The sequence below is a fragment of the Urocitellus parryii genome, chromosome 3, assembly GCF_045843805.1.
Source record: "Urocitellus parryii isolate mUroPar1 chromosome 3, mUroPar1.hap1, whole genome shotgun sequence".
In the NCBI taxonomy this organism is placed as follows: Eukaryota; Metazoa; Chordata; class Mammalia; order Rodentia; family Sciuridae; genus Urocitellus; species Urocitellus parryii.
In genome coordinates, this window is record NC_135533.1 from 18,270,471 (window position 1) to 18,290,389 (window position 19,919).

Genomic DNA, 19,919 nt, shown 5'->3' on the forward strand with positions numbered 1-19,919 from the left:
GCTTGTTGGTTGGTGGTATTGGGTGGGTGAGGTTTTGCCTCTATGATGGATGAGAGGGAAATGACAGCATACCCCGCCACTCTAACCCCTTTGTATATAAAGGAGCTACCATCTGAGAACCAGATGAGATCCGAAGAGGGCAGGGGTCCCTCAGAAATGGTGGTAGGGCAGGGTAAAATAATCTCTAATTCCTCCAGGCATTTGTGGATGGGATCTTGTGAGGGAGAATATGGGAGGAGGGAGGCAGGGTTTAATGGAGAACAGGGCTGAAAAGAGATGGAAGGATTTTCAAGGAGAGACAAGGAGGGATAGAACCCTGTAAGGAGGAAGTGACTGTCACCCCCTTGTAAGTGAGAAAATAATGGTGAGGAGATGAGATGGTTATTAGGGAGCCAAAGATAAGCTTGTGTACTTCTTTCTGGAGGTCATGGGCCGCTGCTAGGGCTCTGAGGCATGGGGGCCAGCCCCTGATGCTGGAGTCAAACTGTTTGGATAGGTAGGCCACTAGTGCAAATGTGGGGCCATATTCCTGACTCTGAATGCCAGAACTTGTCCCTGTTTTTATATAGAGGGTGAAGGGTCGGGAGAGGTCGAAGAGATGTAGGGTGGGTGCCCAGAGGAGGGCCTTTTTAAAGGGCTTCCCTACTGCTGAGAGTAGGGGTTCATCTTGGGGGCCCTTGGCCAGATCCCAGGCCCTGAAGTACCCAGCCAAACCCAAGGAGGAGAGTTATCTTTGGTCTTTGGTGTAGGTATAGACACAATAATGGCCTTTTTCCTTTGAGAGATAGAGAACCCTAGATACATACTATTTGGGCCTTTTGTGGAGAGGCCCGATATCCCTTTAAGGCCAAGCAATTAAGTAGGAGAACTCTGTTATCTATTGAGTGCCCTTTGGAGGCCAAAAGAATTTGTTTGCAAGAGGTGGAGAGAGCAGGATTGGATCAGAGCAAGAAGAAAGCCTGCAAGAGATCCCTTAGAATGGAGGGATCCAGGGACCCAAAAAGGGGCCATCTGCTTTGTTTGTCTAAGGGATAAGTGGGCCAGGCCTGGGTGCTCTATTTGATCCAAGAGGCATTGTAGGGGAGAGTCGACCGGCAGAGAGGACACATTACCCATGTAAGGAGGAGGGAAGAGGACACAGAAAAGGAGGAAACTGATTTATTGGCAAAAGGGGCGTCCCCACTAGAAATAAAAATCAGGAGTGCCTTAGTGGCAGGTTCGAGCTGCAGAGATTGGTCATCACCGAATCCTGACAGTCGAAGTTCTCATCTTGGATGGAGCCGGAGCCATTGGAGACCTTGGCCAAGGCTTTTCGGCACCCTTCCTGGAGAGGTCGGATACTCCCAGGGCCAGAATGAGGGGAGAGGAAGGGGAGGGTAAGTGTCTCTCTAGCGGCCAAGTCTAAAGGTGAGAGGACTAGGACTTTCGAATCTGCCCAAGGAAGGAGTCCCTGAGGGCCACCGTAGCCTTAAAGGCTGTGGTGGGGTGCTTTCCTCTCCGCAGGTGGGCAAAGAGATTTGCCAGACGATTATCAACATATTGCAAGAGGGTGGATTCGGGGCACTGGGGATGAAAAGATTGGAGGTGGGAGGCCAAGGTTTGTCCAAAGAGGTGTGGACTATCTTGAAATCCCTGAGGAAGTACAGTCCAGGTTAAAGGCAAAAAGATATCCTTTAAATCTATGACTGAGAAGTGGGGGGCAGTGTGGAGGATCTGAGACAGCAGAGTGTATGGGTTGGGAACCAAAGGATGTATGTTGTAGGCCCAGAAGAACTTTATGGGCCTAACGGAAGTGTTGATGAGTCATAGGTAGGACCCATTGGGTTTTTTTACCATAGTATGGGAGTAAGGGGAATGAGCAGGACGGAGGTACCCCTTGCTGAGAATGTCCTGAATAATCAGGAAATGGTGGAGGGGGTGTGGGTATCCCATAAAATTGGGTCAACTAGGTTAGTATGGTATTTCATGTCAGCCTCACAAGTAGAGCAGAATGGCCAGTTTTCTGCCAAAAGGGCCAGAAAAAATGAACAGGCCGATTCTGGGGCCTGACTGATGCCAGGAACCTGTATGTTGATTGTTGTATTGAATTTAGAGAGAATATCTCAGCCGAGCAAAGGAACTTGACATTGGGATGACATTAACTAGGAATGCCTGAGAGGTTGGGAAGTTGTCTATGGAACAGAGTAATAGGGGAGTCTTTCTTGGATAGATGGTCTTTCCTCCTACCCCAACAATAGGAGAGGTGGACGGCACTGTTTGCCCCCAGAATTCTGTCAGGACGGAGAAGGTAGCTCCGGTGTCAAGGAGAAAGTCAACCTTGCACCTATCCACCTGAATCTGCACCTTGGGTTTCTGTGTATTGATCTTTACAGCCAGGGACAAGGACCCAAGGCACCGTCAATTGATTGCCATGCCCAGAAGGTCAGAGGGTTCCCTTGCCATAGGCCTCCTACGAGATCTAGGACATTCAGAGCCCCAATGACCTTGTTGTTGACAATTAGGGCATGGGGTACGCAGAGTGTGTGGTGCAGGACATGCCCTGGCCCAATGTCCCTCCTTGCCACACTTGAAGTAGGTGCCCAGGGAGGTTTTCGGTGATGGGCGGCAACCCAAGGAAGCACCCTGCAGGACTGGGCGAGCATCTGAAATTTCTCAGTCTGGGGGGTGGCAGGGCCTTGTTTGAGCTTTTTTAGTTTGGCCCAGATGTCAGGGTAGTTCTTCGAGAGGAAATATGTCATAAGAACATGAAGGCCATCTGGGGTTTGGGGAGTTTGATCTGGGGCAGCAAGTGGCCTGCGAGGGTGATTGGGATTAACTTGGTGAGTTTCATCCACATGGGCTCTGGCAAGTTCCCAGACTCTGGTACGTTCCTCAAGAAGGAGAGTATTAGCCAATAACATATAAGTGAGGCTATAAGCCTGGAGGGCCCATTGAAATTCTCTTTTGTGGTGAATGAGCCCAACCTTTGCTCGAGTTGCATGGGGTCATTCATAGAGAACGGGACATGTACCTGGATAATGCACTCAGGTCCAGCAACCTCTCTTAAAGGGGCCATGATTTGTGGGACTAGGGGCGGGATCTAGTTTGGGGGAACTAAAGCTGTCAGCCAAGACAGGGGGAACACCTGAGGGGGTGGACGGAGCCAATGGGGGAGGTCGGTAGGGAGGGTGTTCATCTGCTGGATAGGTAGGGGTGAGAATGAAGAAGAGAAAAAGCCTCAAGATAGGGGAACTCATTCCACTTTTTCGAGCGCTCACAGGAGTTAAACAGATCTCTATGAATTGCGGGATCTAGGGATCCTCCTGGGGGCCATTGACTTTGATTGTCTAATTGATAGTAAGGCCAATCTTGTGTGCAGAATTTAATAAGGGGGAGTCTGCAGGGAGGGAAGAAGAGGCCCCCATAGGTCAGGAGAGGGACAAGCGTGGTTGACAGAGAAAGAGAGAGAGAGACAGAGAAAGAGAGAGAGAGAGAGAGAGAGAGAGAGAGGAGTGCCTGTTCTTCCACCCCTCAGTACCTCCTGCTCATGAACTGGGTTCCAGAGAGTCCACTGTGACCATGAAGGTCGTGGTGGGGTGTGTTCTCTCCTCCAGATTGGGCGTCAGAGGTTTGCCGGATGATCATGGTCAAAGCCCCTGCGTAGCCCATCTGAAGTTGGATACCCGATAGGGGAACTCACCTACTGAAGATCTGGTCTTGTAAACAGCACTCGAAAGAGTGGACCAGGACAGCAAGACTTGAGAGGGGAGGCCCTCAAGCAGTGAGGCATTCCCCCTCCCGGGTTTTGACACCAATGAAAGAACGAACAAGGCTTGTCGTCGGAGCAAATGCCTGTTTATTGAGGAACAGTTCTGCATATTTATAGAGCCAGGGGTGGTTTGACAGTTGGCATGGGGTGCTTTTAGATTGGAGGGTAAGAATCAGGTGAGCCAGCAGGGCTAGTGTGATTGGTGGGTAGGATCAGGTGAGGCAGCAGGGCTCTGATTGGTGGGTAAGGATCATGTGAGCCAGCAGGGCTCTGATTGGTGGGTAAGGATCATGTGAGCCAGCAGGGCTCACCACTGGATGGTTCTTCTTGGGGGATGGGGAAGTTAGTCTATGGAGCCGGGGCAACTCCCAACAATAGGAGTTAAAGTTTTCTATAGTAATTATATTGTTTGAGAGGAGGAAAGAAAATTTTATTTAGCTGTAGACTTTGTTATGTGAATATTAACACTAAAGAGTTAATAATAATTTCTAAAAGATTAAAAAGGAATGTATGACATCCAAACTGGTAAAGAGAGGAGGTAAAATAAACTCATTCAAATCCAATAGACTGAGGGTGGCCGAACTAAGGCCAAATCTGGCCCATTGCCTGTTTTGGAATAGCTCATGAGCTAAGAATGGTTTTACATTTTCATGGTAATTTTTAAAAGCCTCAAAGAAGGATACTATGCCCTGACATGTCAAAATTGCATGATATTCAAATTTCAGTGTCTATAAATGAAGTCCCATTGGAAACAGCTACGCTCACTTGTTCACATCTTGTCTGGAAAAGTTGCAACAGAGCCCGTATGGCCACCAAGCCTAAAATATTCACTCACTGGTCCTTTACAGAAAAAGTTTTCCGACCCCAGCAACAGTCAGCAGAAGAACAGAAGAGTATAGCACCAAGATGTTCAATACACACTGAATTGTCACAAGTCATTTCATCACCATGACTGGGACTTATAAGAACCCTGAGGCCTGTTTCCTGAAATCTTTCATGTTAAATGAAAATGTGCAACAGACCATTGGAATAGAGAGTGGAGAGGAGTGAGATGAGGTCTCTCCTCTCAGTTCCTTTGGGTTCCAGCTTTGCCTTTGCCCTCCCTGCCTTTGAATGCACACACAGGGGTGACCAGACTGAGCAGCAGGCTGAGCAGCTTGGCCTTTTGGGGGGCCTGGGCTGAGCAGAGGCCAACTCTCTCCCTTCAGTTGCAGGGTGCCATCATGGTTGCTTCCTGTATCCAGATACTAGTGGGATTCTCAGGCCTCATCGGCTTTCTCATGCGCTTCATTGGCCCCTTAACCATTGCTCCGACCATTTCCCTGCTGGCCCTGCCTCTCTTTGATCCTGTTGGCAATGATGCTGGAATCCACTGGGGGATTTCCTTCACGTAAGTACTTTCTGGGGAGGAGGCCCAGCCACGCTTTCTTTGGTGGAAATACAGCAGTAAGAATAATGTGAGTCCAGGATGCCAGTTTTCATTGAGCTGGGAAAGGGTGCAAAGAATGGCCCAAGCTCTTCAGCATCATTGTAGTCTAAGAGAGATAAAGGCCCATGATACCAGGAAGCAGCCAGGAGAGGCCTTGGGGCCATGCGCATGTGAAGGAGAGGTGGTCAGCTGGGAGGATCAGGAAACAAGAAATGAGGCCTCAGGCATTTAAACAATTTTGGAGGGACCTGGGAGTGACACTGGTATGCTCAAATTTGGAACCCCCAAAAGATCACAAGAGACCAAGATCGATGTAAGCAGCAAAGAGGTATTTATTGCGAGCTAGGTCGGTCCTCTGCGCACACAGCAACTGGTGACACTGAGAGGCCCCGAGCCAGAGTTTGCAGTAGTTTTATACATTCTTTGCGGGAGTCAGGGACTTCACATACAACATACCATCTCTCAGCAAATCATCACACACCACGGGAAAATCCTAAAACAACTCTAAAACATGATTACCACATTCACTGATGGGAACAAGTTGGGTAAGGGTGATTGGCTAGTACAAGAGGGGGATTCCTTTAAACTGATTGGTTTAAGCCATGAGGGGAGAACATGCTGAACTACATGGTTTCCCAACATGTTATCAACCACCATAAACAACTGGGGGATCATCTGGCATCCCAGGTATTTTCTCTGTCTCATGCTGATTGTTAGTTGCTAGGGGATTGCTATGGGTCCTCACTTAGCCTGAGTCAGGGACACCAGGCACCACAGATCTCTCCTGTTATTTACAGACAAATAACTCAGCAGGGTGGCTATCTGTCTAGAAGTGCTCTGTGGGGTTTTCCAAGGACAAGGGTCATGCCCCCTTCCTTGGACAGGCTTTGCTCTGAGGTAGAGGCTGGTTTCTCAAAAATGGAGTCACATCGGTTTCTCAACACTGTCATTCACTCTGCCTCTTGTGGTCTGAGGTGAGGTGTGGGAATCATCAGACCTGCACCAGTCCTGCCTGAGAGATATGACAGTCCCTATGGGCCTCAGTGACTCTGCTGCAACAGCCTGTTCCTCTCAGATGCACCAGAAACAATGGCATCCTATCCCAGGAGTCCTCTTCAGCCACAAGCAGTTCCAACAGGGACCTCTTTTCAGAGATAGTAGGTATCTACATATGGTGCAGAGGGCCACCAGCTGGAGCCCCGCCTGGTGAGAACATTGGTCCCAGACACACCTGGTGGCTCAGCTCCTCAGTCCACCCCCAAAGCCTCCTGAGCCCCTGCTCAGGATAAGCCCACTTTCCAGCTTGGGTGTGCTTGTTTGTTTCAGGACCATCTTCCTCATCATGCTGTTTTCTCAATTCCTGAAAAACATCCCGGTGCCTGTGCCTGTGTATGGTGGAGAGAAGAAGTGTCACACCTCCAAGTTCTACCTCTTTCAGTTCTTCCCTGTAAGAAGCACCTCTTACCCACCCTCTTCCATTCATAATTGATGTACCTGGAGATTGTCTGCAACTTCCCTGTGCCCAGGTGGCCCCCAACTCAAAGCTCCTCCATCTGTGATGGCCTTAGGAGGAAGAAAGAGTCCCAGGTCTGTGGGGTGTACTTCCCAGCAGTTGGTGAACTTGCATTATAGGTCCTTCTTCACAGGCTTCTCTCCCAGGAGCCCTAGTCACTGTTCTGAGCACAGTTGTGTATTCTTGTCCTCATACAAGGTACTGGGAGAGACAGCCAGGTTCACCTCTAATGATGTAAAACTAAGGGTCTGAAGGAGCCTGCTGAGCCAAATTGCTTAGATCAGGGTCTTTCCCAATGGCTCACGGGCAATCCAACTGCTGGTGAGCAAGATGGCGCATACCTTCCCAGAGCCTTCTTTGTTGATTTCACACCACGCTGTCCAGTGTATAATTGTCACCATAGCTGTGTCTTCAGGTTTAACTGAGAACTGTGTTTCTCAAGGTACAAAGAAACTTCCATATAATGATCTTATTGACCTTTCAATAACCCTGCAGTCCAATGATTCCAAAATTCCGTGTGCATGTGAATCACTTGGAGAATTCACTAAGAATATAGAGTTCTGGGGTCTCACCACCAAATATAAAATTGATATACCTGTGGACCTCACTTTCAGGCCCTGTTTCAGGCCCTGCAGAACAGTGATTGTAATTCCATGGTAGAGATGAGAAAACTAAGTTTCAGAGGGTTTGCTCCCAGGTCACATGATCAGCAATCAGTGGAGAGAGAGCAGGTGGGAATCCTTCTGCTCCATGCTGTGCCCAGTGTGCTGGATTTTCCTGCCCCATAGTCTCCTCACATAGTTTGTTCTGTGCTTCTATTTCCAGCCTGTTTCTTAAATGTGCTAAGTTCTCCATGGACACAGCAGGTTCCTGTTGTCCCTAGCAGCGTGGTCACCCAGCACTTGCTCATCTGAGCATGTTCCTGGACCCCTCCTGAGGGAGGAAAGGGGGCAGGAGCTGGCAGAGCTGAAGGGAGACTCCCTTTGGCAGGTGATGCTGGCTCTCTGCATTTCCTGGTTCATCTGCTTCGTGCTCACGGTCACCAACACTCTCCCCTCGTCCCCCACTGAGTATGGGTACCTGGCCCGCACTGACACCAAAATCAATGTCCTGCGCCAGGCCCCTTGGTTCCGCATCCCTTACCCAGGTAAGGAGAAGATAGGTGTCCTTCTAGCTTGGGCCACTGGATCTGTGTGGCTCAGGTCACGGGATGGACAGTTGAACAGGGCTGGGGGAGGGATTGATAAGGAGAGATAGGCCCCAGGGAGTCCATATTTGACTCCTAAAGAAGAAGAGACTCCAGGTTGTTATAAGAATTCCAAAACCTTCAGGCCTCCCTAGGAAAAGGCCATTTCTGCTTCTTTCTGTGCACAGTGACCTCAAGTTCTGGGCATCTGATAAGACTCAGGAGGAATGGCAGGGCAGGAATCCAGGCAAAGCCAAAGTAGTTGTAAGAGCGGCCAACTCCTTACAGTCTCCCAGAAAGCCCTCTAGCCAGGAAGTGACGTGGGTTTCCTCAGCCTCCTCTGACTGGACACTCCCCCTGCACTGCATTTTCAGGACAATGGGGCCGCCCCACCATCAGCCTGGCTGGAGTCTTTGGGATCATTGCTGGGGTGGTCTCCTCCATGGTGGAGTCTGTGGGTGATTATTATGCCTGTGCCCGGCTGGTGGGAGCCCCACCCCCTCCGAAGCACGCCATCAACCGCGGCATTGGCATCGAGGGCCTTGGCTGCTTATTGGCAGGAGCCTGGGGGACAGGAAATGGCACCACCTCCTTCAGCGAGAATGTTGGGGCACTGGGGATCACCAAGGTAAGTCTCCTGATGGTGGCTCCTGGGGATAGGCTGGGTACCTGAATCTGCCATCGTACCTGCTACTTTCCTGTTGCTTCTGTAGCAAATTAGCACAAAGTGAAGGCTTCAAACAACCCAAACTTATTATCTTCTTATTTTATTTTATTTTGTTCTTTTTAGCTGTACATGAAAGTAGAATGTATTTTGATATGTCATATATATATGGAGTATAACTTCCGCTTCTTGTGGTTGTACATGATGTGGAGTTTCACTGGTCGTGTATTCATATATGAACATAGGGAAGTTATATAAGATTCATTCTACTGTCTTTCCCATTCTCATCCCCCTTCCTCTCCCCACCATTCCCCCTGTCCAGTCCAATGAACCTGCACTTTCCTCCACCCCTGCCTATTGGGAGTCAGCATCTGTATATCAGAGAGAACATTAGCCATTTTGGAGATTGGCTGATTTCACTTAGCATGAAAATCTCCAGTTCCATCCATTTACCAGCAAATGCCATCATTTCATTCTTCTTTAAGGCTGATTATATTCCATTGTGTACGTGGATCACATTTTCTTTATTCATTCATCTATTAGGGAGCACCTAGGTTGGTTCCATAGCTTAGCCATTGTGAATTGGGCTGCTATGAACATTGATGTGGCCACATCACTACAGTATGCTGATTTTACATCATCTGGGCATACACCAAGGAGTGGGATAACTGGGTCAAATGGTGGTTCCGTACAAGTTTTTGGAGGAATCACCACACTGCTTTTCTGAGTGTTGCACCAATTTGCAGTCCCATCAGCAATGTATGAGTATACTTCTTTGCTCCACATCCATGCCAATGCTTATTGTTGCTCATATTCTTTTTTTTTTTTTTATTGGTCGTTCATAACATTACATAGTTCTTAATACATCATATTACATGGTTTGATTCATATTCTTAATAATTGCCAATCTGACTGGAGTGAGATGAAATCTCAGTGTGGTTTTAATTTGTGTTTCTCTAATTGCTAGAGATGATGAACATCCAAACTTACTATCTTAATGGATCTGGAGGCCAGATTTTGGACACTGGCCTCGTGGGCTAAAAGGGAGGCATCGGCCCGGCCATTCTCTGAAGGCTCTTGGGGGACCCATGTCCTGTCCTTTCCTGTCATCCAGAATCTGCAATGAATGGGCTGTGGCCACTTTCTCCATATTCCCCTGCCACAGATGGAAAGGTGCTCTGCTTTCCAGAACCAGTGGACTTTGACTGGGCCTACCTGGCTACTCTCCCATCTCCAGGTCCTTAATGTCATCACATCAGCGGAGTTGCTTTTGCCATTAGAGGCAACGTATTCGCAGGTTTGAGGGTTATGACAGGTGCCTCTGCAGGGCCCATGATTCCACTTTCTGTCCTTGACTTTGTTGGACTGTGGCCATCCACAGGCAAAAAGTCTATTCTGTCACTGGTGGGTACTGGAGAGAGTCCTTCCTTTCTGAAGTTTAGGTGGGGGCTTCCTTACCTACAGACCTGAGTGATCCACTGTGCATGGCAGCCCCTCCTGATGTCCCCAAGGCACTTCTCGCACAGTGACTTCTGGGAAGCCCAATGCATGCCCTATCTGACTTCTCCTGCCGTCCTTGTCTCTTTTCACCCCACTGGCATGTCCTCCTTAGCTTCTTGCTCACCTGTTGTTTCTGATTTCTCCCCATGGCCCCTTCCTGTCTGAAAGGAAAGTGACCACAACACTCGGAGTGACCAAAAGATCTTTATTGCAGCAGTGCAACAAAGAGAAAAGAAGGAAGGAAAGAGAGAGAGAGAGAGAGAGAGAGAGAGAGAGAGAGAGAGAGAGAGAGAAAAGAGATGAACAGGAAGAGAGCAAGAGCAAGAGAGAGACAGAGAGTACACGCAAGAAAGATGAAGAGCAAGAGAGAGAGAGAGCAAGAGAGAAAGAGCAAGAGAAAGAGAGCAAGAGAGAGGGGGGCCTGGCAGGAGGGAGTTTTTATAGCCCAAATCTAATGGGGCCTCTGGGTCTGCAAGCTGCCTTGTTGGCCCAAGGGGGGTTGAGTGCTCAGCCTTGAGCGGGACTTGACACAAACAGGTGATAAAGGACCAGATAGAGGGGGGTTTGAGTGCATGGGCTATCTTGCAGCCAACATCTGTTCAGCCTGCCCTGCAGACAACACAGTTCAGCCTGCTCTGCACTCAACACTGTCTCCTTTCATCTTCCCCAGTGCCGCAGCCTGATCATCTCCCACCTGAATGCTAAAGTAGTGCCTTCCATCCTGTCTTCTCAGGATCTTGCCCATCTACTTCTCATGGCTCCCCATTTTCTACACTATAGGTCAATCAGATCAGCAAGAACTCTTGAGAATGGTGTTTTCTAAAGTGACTTAGAGCCAGGTGGCACAGCTTATAATCCCGGTGGTTTGGAAGGCTGAGGCAGGAGGATATCAAGTTCAAAGACAGCCTTAGCAACAACAAGGCTCTAAGCAACTTAGTGAGACTTGTCTTAAAATAAAAACATAAAAGAGAGCTGGGATGTGGCTCAGTGGGTAAGTATTCCTGAGTTCAATCCCTGCTGCCAAAAAATAAAGTGACTTAGAAAACCATAGTGTTGCTTTGTTGCTTTCCGTGTTTCAGTGAATTCTGGCAGTGGTCCCAGAGCAAGTCCTGTGAGCCAAGGAGAAATACAGCACCTCCTCCCCCCACACCCTGACTTGCCCTGTCTTATGGCTCCCTCAGTGGCACTGAGTCTTTCTAGCATCAGATCTATCTTCCTCTGTGCCCTGTATGACCTCTGGCACAGCTGGAGCTAACATCTGTGAGCAAATGTTTGAGCCAGCACCCAACCCTACAGCAAGTCCTATGTTGCATGACACCCACTCTGTAAGAGTTCAAAGCCATTCATGCAAGTGAGGGGAACATTTTCCACAGGAGGACCACTAACCCATGCAGAAATATGGTACAGTGCTACCTAAGTACTAAGCAGCAGATATTTCCTTTCCCACTAAATGGAATAAATCTCATGCCAACAAAAAATATCTCAATAAAGAAAAAAAGGCCATTTTTCTGGAAATCATTTCCAAGCTAAGGTCATTAGAGGAAAGGGTGAAAGTAGGAAATAAAGGTACATAGATGAAAACACGGCTACACATCAAGCATAAGACCCATAAACTGGGAAAGAGGTGAAGGTGCTAAGACCACTCGCTTTTATGGACTCGCGGCCCCCTTGCGGTCCTTTGAGGTACTGCCCTGTGTTGTGCCTCTCCAGCAATGAGTTCCCACAACTTCTTGATTCTCTCCAAGTCTTGGGGGAAATAAGATTAAAAGCCAGAATTCTCCTGTCAGTTCTGTAGGATGTCCTGCTGCCAGCCCATATGTCATTTGTGAGACTAAAACGGCCCAGGGCTATATGCAAAGTGTGTGCAGTAATAAGATTGGGGAAGACTTCCATCCTTAGGAGACTAGTGGCAAGTGCAAAGGACATGGGTTGACCCCGACACATATATCCATGGTGCTTGTAGTCATGCCTCTGTTCTCACAGCTAATTGTCAAGGCTGTAAAGAAAACAAAACGTTCTTTGATGTGGTAAGAATTTCTAATGAAGACAGTTAAATAAATAAGCGTTTTGCCTGGAAAGAATAAAATAGGCAAGTGTACAATCTGCTACTTTATCACTGCATTGATGGACTTTAGTTGAGGCTGGAGTATCTTTTCAAATGGTTTTAATTGTGGTAAAAAGCACTAAACATACAATATACTCTGGTAACTGTTATTAGGTATACAATTCAGTAGTGTTTATCATATTCAAATTGTTACATGACATATCTCTAGAACTTTTTCATCTTGCAAGACTGAAACTATATTATAGTATCTGTTAGGGTCTGGGGGTAGGTACACGGGAATGAGTAACAGATTCAAGAACTATCTAAATATATTCATCAACACTGGACTTATGAGGATGAGAATATTTGTAATATAGCCCTAACTTCCAAGAATGATATGGAATCCCCCAAATTGGAGGGTCATTATTTGAAGACTTGTTTCCAACCAGTTTTAGGTTCACAGCTAAAATGAGTGAGAGATAATGAGACCCATTTCTGCCACACAGGCATAATGGCCTTCTGCCACTCTGGCGGTACATCTGTTATGGTTGATGAACTGACATCATCATCACTACCCACAATCCACAGTTTACATTAGGGTTCACTCCTGGTGTTGTACATCTTGCAGATTTAGACAAGTGTATAATGACACATATATACCACTGCAGTATCATACAGAATTGTTTTCAGAGGTCATTTCTGCCTCACTGATACAAGTTGTCACCCAAACCCCAGTTGTGAGCCCTGATTAGCACAACCATTGGTAGTGACAGCAGGGTGGCAACTGTGTGTTCCAGCATTGAGGCCAGCTATGTGACGGGTGGATGTTGACCAAGGTCCATGATCTTCACCGCAGGGTGAGCTATTTTTTAAGCCTTTGTAGAAACTATTTTATTTCAAGATCTAATAGCAGTTGTAAGGAGGTAGTCAAACACATTTCTTTAGGATTCCAAGACTCCTTGCCACTCGGGGATCTCTATGCAAACCAGGTAACGGCCTTCAGTGAGAAGCAGGGCTGAGATTGGCTCTCAAACCCCCATTCTTAAGCACAGGACTACTGCCACTCCAGAGAGACTAATCCCCTCATGTGTGGGCTTCCTAGGGGATGAACATTTGGTCCAGCACTTGAAGACAGGTATGAGAGTGACAGAGTGGAGAGGTGAGGGCAGAGGCTGGGCCCCAATGATGCCTTCATTTTCTCTCTCTCCAACCCCATTTGGGAGCAGAGGGTATGAAGTATGTTCTGGGCCCTGTTTCTGAAAGTCCATCTCAGCAACGCTCAAGGTGACCTGTAACAAGGCCTCTGGGACGTCTGGCCTGCTGGATTCTCCATCCCCCTCTCCCTGATTGCCACAGGTGGGGAGCCGGATGGTGATCGTCACAGCGGGCTTTGTGCTGCTCCTGATGGGTGTTTTGGGGAAGATCGGGGCTGTGTTTGCCACCATTCCAACCCCAGTGATCGGGGGCATGTTCATTGTCATGTTCGGGATCATCAGTGCCGTGGGGATCTCCACTCTGCAGGTGAGATGGGCGAGTTGCCTCAGAAAAGTAGCAGGAGCCCAGAGGATGGAGATGGGCAGAATGGAACAGGGGCTGGGGAGGAGAAGGGAATCCTTGGCCTGGAACCACACTGCTCCCAAATGGAAGAGAGAAATAGCCAGAGATGTCCAACCTTCTGAAAGGTGGTGAAGGAGTGATCTCAGCACCTCTCTCTGGGCCTTCCTCCTGCAGTACGTGGACATGAACTCATCCAGGAACCTCTTTGTCTTTGGCTTCTCCATTTACTGTGGCCTCACCATTCCCAACTGGGTGAAGAAGAACCCTGAGAAGCTGCAGACAGGTGATTGCTCCTCACCTCTCCATTTTGTCACTCCACTCTGTCCCCTACACAGTCGCCACTCTGGTTGTGGAGCCAGCAGGGACCCAGGGTCCTGTGAACCTGTCACTTTTGTCTCATTATAGGCATTCTCCAGCTGGACCAGGTCATCCAGGTGTTGTTGACCACAGGCATGTTTGTTGGAGGATTTCTGGGCTTTCTCCTGGATAACACCATCCCTGGTAGGGCTCACCTGTGAACTGGCAATGTGGATAAATGGGTACAGTCTGAATGACGTGGAGAGCTTCTATCTGTGATTACTGTGACAGGCTGGTCACTGGTCATGGCACACCTTGAGTGGGCTCTAGGTCTGGATTTGAGGGTATGGAAGGGTCTGTATTAGTCAGCTTGGGCTGCTATAACAAAACATCCCAGCCCTGGGGGCTTAAACCATTTATTCTCTCACAGTTATGGGGGCTAGGAATCTGTGATCAGGGACTTGATAAGTTTGGTTATTTCTGAGATCTCTCTCCTTAGCTTGCAGATGGCCTTTCCTCTGTGTGTGCACATTCCTGGTATCTGATCCTGTGTCCTAACCCTTTCTTATAAAGATGCCTGCCACATTGGATTAGGAGTCACCCTAAAGGCCTCTTTGTAACTTAACTACCTCATTGTAATGGTCCTATCTCCAAATATAGTCACGTTCTGAGAAACTGGGGTTTGGGTTTCAATGAATGAATTTTAAGGGAGAGAGAGTTCAACCCACAGCAGAGCCCTAAATGGGAAATGTACCAGAAGCAACAGGAAAAAGACACAGCCCTGGCTTTCATGAAGCCTATAATTTAATTGGTGAGAGATCACACATATTCATTCATTCACTCATAGTATTAATAAAATTCCATGAAGCACTTGCTACATAGCAGGTGCTATGTACCAAGAATATGAAGAGTAGTAAGATATGTCCCTTCTGGAAGTCCACAGGCTAATGGGGAACGAGGCAAGAAAGCAGACAAGTCCGGTACTGGGTAATACATGCTGTGAGGAGCAAATAGAGTGTGCAGGGGTCCAGGGAGCGGATGTGGAAAGCAAGAGGCCCAGTCTCTGAAGGTTCTGGGATCCGCTGTCCAGCAGCTCTCCTCTCTCTCTCTCTCTCTCTCTCTCTCTCTCTCGCTCTCGCTCTCGCTCTCGCTCTCGCTCTCGCTCTCGCCTCGCTCAGCCTCTCCTGGGGACCCTTGTGGTAGCACCTGCTTCATGGTATTCTATTTCACCCTGTGACTGTCCACCAAGTGTGAAGTGCATCTGTATATTCCACGCACATTCAAGTGAGGACAAGTCTGCTCACTAGAGCTGTGGAAAGGGGGTTCCACATGGCTGTGCTGGGCTCCTTGTGAGGCTCAGAGGATGCCTGCAGAGCTGAGCTCTGATTCTTGAGCTGGGCTTGGAGGAGAAGGAGGAGGAAGGAGAAGAGGAGTAGATGGAGGCAGAGGAAGAGGGGACGAGATGGAGGAGGAGGTGTCAGTGGGGGCATGTGCACCAGGGTGCTGAGAGGAGGCCACAGGTCCTAGCATGTGGCCACCAGAGCCTCCCTCTGCCCTGTCTGCCCCTGCCATCAGGACCCACTCTTGACTTCTCCTGTCCTACATTAGGAAGCCTGGAGGAGCGAGGCATCCTGGTATGGAATCAAGTCCAGGAGAATTCCAAGGAGACTACTCTGAAGTCCTCGGAGGTTTATGACTTTCCCTGGGGCATTGGCACCAAGGTCTGCACGTCCTCCTACCTCCAGGTCCTCCCCTTCTGGCCCAGGCTGGACCACAGTGGCAAAGGTGAGGTGGGCATGAGCCAGCTTGCCCACTGCTCCCAGGCTTCCTCCAGAAAGCACCTGATAGGTGCCGTAGAAACCAGGATGTGAGGAGAAGGGTCCTCCTGCATGGCCGAGCCCTGGACAGACTTCTGCCTTTGTGATATGCACCGATCTGCCTTCATGAGCTGGAGGTGCCCACCCTCTCCAACACTTGTGGCACCTGTACACCATGGCAGTCAGGAAGCTTCAGGTTATAATAGTGACCTATAGGCTTTGTCCTGGTCACTCGGTCATCGCATTTGACCTTGACCTGTCCTTCTGCTATTCTCCCAGCTCTGGTGTGGACAGGTGTGGCTGCTGTCCACACAGAACTCTGCTCCACCATTGTGCTTTGCAGTATTTTGAAAGATTGGGAGGAAGAGGCCTGGGTAGGGTAGGGACAGTGGTGGCTGTTTGCTGGAAGGTGACACTGAAAGCGCACTTTATTCCCCTTCACCAATATAGACCCAGTTCTCATAAGTCTCTCTTTGATCCTATCTGCTTTGCATTTTAAGGATGAGCTGCCACTAAAGGCTATCTTTGAAGATTCAATGCACACTAACGTTTGGTAGGAAGTCACCAAACCCAGCACTCCCTAGTCCCAAGTTATGGGAAAAGATCACACCTAGAAGGGTGCTGGCTGGAAATACCGCCACAACACAACAAAAACCAGGCACACGTCACTTATTTTTTTATTTTTTGGTACTTGAACCCAGGACTTCCTTAGACTTGCTAAGGAAGCACTCAACAACTAAGTTACATCCCAGCCCTCTTAACATTTTTTTTTTTTAAATTTTGAGACAGGGTCTCACTAAATTGCCCAGGCTGGGTTCGAACCTGTGATCCTCCTGCCTCAGCCTCCTGAATAGCTTGCGTTGAGCGTGCACCACCACACCCGTCTCACAACTCACTTTAATGAACACAGAAACATTGATCATTTATGTCTTCCTCAGATCCACTGGCCACAACTCTCACTGACTTGGGTGAACGAGATAAGATGTACATAACCCACATGTCAGAGGAGGCTACTTCCTGAAATACTGGACAACTGAGACACCCACCTGTCTGGGACCCATTGACCTTCCCTGGAAATATCATAAAAGGTTCTTCTGCCAGGTGCAGTGCCACACACCTGTAATCCCAGCAACTCAGGAGGCCAAGGCAGGATGATTGCAAGTTGGGACCAACCTGGGCAGCTTAGCAAGACCCTGTCTCAAAAGAAAGATAGAAAGGGCTGGGGGTGTAGCACCCCTGAGTTCAATCCCCAGTAGCAAAAACAACAACAATAACAACCCCAAACTCCCTTAGGTTAAGGGATAAGATTGAAGGTCAGAGCCGACCATCTTCCAACAGTGCCTGGTTCTTGTTAATAAAGCTGTTTCTCCATCACTCTGCCTCTGGATTATCCACTCTACTAGGTGGCAGGGAGCTACACCTTGAGTGGTGACAAAGCGAACAAGTTTTTTCTTCTCCAAAGAGACTAGAGCCTGCAGCCTCTCCATCAGTTTCCCACCCGGACCTCCCTTCAAGGCTGGTGTCCGGGAACCATGGAGAGCACACTGTTCCTCCTACACCTCCTCCCAGTTACTGTCCCTGTCCCATACAGCCCTGCAGCCTGGTCTTATTTAAGTTGAGTTAAAGCAGGACAATACCCAGCAGGCCTGCATGGCTCTGTCACACATTATGTTCCCTGTTCTGCTCACAGTGTCCCCTTGGTCTCCTCACTGCTCTTCAGCCTCCCTCCAGGAGTGAACACAGGCCTGGACACCTGAGAGCCGTGGAGTAGTGGATATCAGGCTCCTTCCAGGACACCTGAGAGCCATGGAGTAGTGGACATCAGGCCCCTTCCAGTAGGGCAGAGGTTACCAAGTCAGGAGGCCAGGTCCAGGAGTGGCAGACAGGAATGAAACCTCTGCCAGGCTAGCATGGGCTACAGGCTGCTAAGAAGTTGAGCTCAATTCTGCTGCCTGAGGGATTTCCAGAAAATTCCACTGTTTCCCTGGAGGACTCGGGGTTTTGCCCTCAGGTTTTGATAAGCACTGGGTCCTTCTAACAAGAAAAAGATCCAGGTCCTCTCCCAACCCCTCATTCCCCATCAAGAACGCTACCTTCCTTTGGCCAAACCCACTCCTCCAGAAGAAAGAAGGGCAGAAGTTTGGCTCTGGGGGTGGGGAAGGGAAATGTGATGCTGTTTCAGAGAACACTGCATTTTTATGAGGACCTCCTCAGCCTCCTCCCCTCCCACCATTGACTCATCTCTCCTCAGCATTGGATGGGGGAGTTGGCCTCTGTAATGCATTTTCTGAGGTTTAGTAATTTCTATTCTCCCATCAAAGTCCCTCAGGGAGGCGAGCAGGAGCAGTCTCCACCCCTCTTAGTGTTGATAGCTCAGTTGTCACTTAAAATATAATGGATAAGGGGCACAAGGAAGATTGCCACTTAAAATGAGGGGTTGAGAAGGTGACATGTGGGTTAAGTGTGATACACTGAGTCTCATGGACCCAAGTAATGATCCTGCTCCTAAGAACCCTCCTGCACGGCACCAGTGTCTCAGTTGCTCAGCTGCACCTGGAATGCTGCAGGAGCGGTGCTAGCCTGCTGGGCTTGAGGGCTGAGTGCTAAGTACATAAGGAAAGAGGAACATAACAGACAGCACCCCAGAAGATGATCCAGCTGAGCATACCTTTGAAATCATCTGGCACATAGAGTCACTGTGGCCTGGCAGGAACATGGGTTGGCAGAGCCATCCAGAGGTGGTCACGGCCTCTGAATTCCCTGCTGACATGCATGAGATCTCTGTGGATTTAGTCAGGGACCCTTGGCTGCAAATGAGAAAAGCTCAACTCAAAAAAGAGGGGATGGGATTTATTGATTCTTGTCACTGGGAAGGAAGGAACCTGGGAGAGGTCACAGAACCAGAGCAGGATCCTAAGAAGAATCAGGGCCTGAACCCTGAGACCTAAGTCTTTCTCTCTCTCTCTCTCTCTCTCTCTCTCTCTCTCTCTCTCTCTCTCTCTCTCTCTCTCTCTCTCTCCATTCCTGCTCCACACACACCCTCTGTCCATCTCCCCTACTCCTTCTGCCTGCCTGTTGGCCTCATTCTCAATTACCCCAGCTGAGGGTGATGGTCACAAGACCCCAGGTGTGGAACTTCCCCTGTGACTGCAAAGACAGAAGAAAAAGCTGCCTTATGTTGGGCATGATGGCACTTGTGTATAATCCTGGCTACTCAAAAAGCTGAGGCAGGAGGATCCACAAGTTCAAAGCCAGCCTCAGCAACTTAGCAAGGCCCTAAGCAACTTAGTGAGACCCTGTCATAAAATATAAAAAGGGCTGGGGATGTGGCTCAGTGGGTAAGTGCCCCTGGGTTCAATCCCCAGTACCAAAAACAAATACCCCCTCCTCCCCCCGCAACAACAACAACAACAACCAAAAAACAAACAAACAAAAACCCCTGCCTTCTCCTTTGGCTTGAAACACAACAGAGGTGGGGGAGGGCTCTGCAAAGAGTTGGGTAGGTATAGAGTTTGAAGACTCCACCTTTCCTGTTCCTGTGATAGTTACTTAATGGTATAAAAAACACACTTTATACTCTTCAAATTCTGGAAGTTGGGAGTCTTATGTGGCTAAAATCAAGATATTGTAAGGCCTGCTTCCTTCTGGTGGTTCTAGGGGGAAACATTTCCTGCCTTTTCCATCTTCTAGAAGGGGCCTATATTCCTTGGCTCATGGCCCCTTCCCTTATCTTCAGGGTGTAATGGTCTGATCTCAGCCTCCTTTGCCTTACCTCCTCTGACTTCTTTGCCTCCTTATATTTTATACTTGTGTTTACACTTAGGGCCCATCCAGTTTACCTAGGATAATCTCTCCATCTTAAGATCACAAATTAGTCACTTGTGAAAAAATGTCTTTACTCTAAAGGTGACATTCACTGGTTTTGGTGGTCAGGACATGGACATTTTTGGGAGACCTTATTCAGCCTACTATAATCCTAATTAAAATCCTGTATTAGCTGCAGCCTTATTGCCAGAAGCCAAGCCAGGGAACCTGCATAAAATTCATTTTTTCTTTTATGAATCAATGCTTATATCTTATGCAGGCAGGTGGCCAAATCTGGCCAGCTGGAATCCAGACAGGGTCTCTGGCTTGGCTGGCAGGAAGTCTGTTCAGGCTGCTATA

At 48.6% G+C, this 19,919-nt stretch overlaps 1 protein-coding gene across 2 annotated transcripts in view; it reads left to right on the forward strand.

The window, feature by feature from the left end:
- Positions 1-17,082, forward strand: part of LOC144253961 (solute carrier family 23 member 1-like) — a 40,587-nt gene extending 23,505 nt beyond the window's left edge. Inside the window, exons 5-13 of one of the 2 annotated variants that reach the window (XM_077796686.1) lie at positions 4,957-5,138; positions 6,504-6,624; positions 7,681-7,837; positions 8,251-8,504; positions 13,441-13,605; positions 13,816-13,924; positions 14,047-14,142; positions 15,547-15,723; positions 16,694-17,082. In XM_077796686.1, coding sequence (XP_077652812.1) covers positions 4,957-5,138; positions 6,504-6,624; positions 7,681-7,837; positions 8,251-8,504; positions 13,441-13,605; positions 13,816-13,924; positions 14,047-14,142; positions 15,547-15,723; positions 16,694-16,776 — 1,344 coding nt within the window. In that variant the 3' untranslated portion in view covers positions 16,777-17,082. Of the gene's footprint in view, positions 1-4,956; positions 5,139-6,503; positions 6,625-7,680; positions 7,838-8,250; positions 8,505-13,440; positions 13,606-13,815; positions 13,925-14,046; positions 14,143-15,546 lie in introns of both variants that reach the window. The other variant, XM_077796685.1, reaches the window with a different exon arrangement.
- The last annotated feature ends 2,837 nt before the right edge of the window (positions 17,083-19,919 follow it).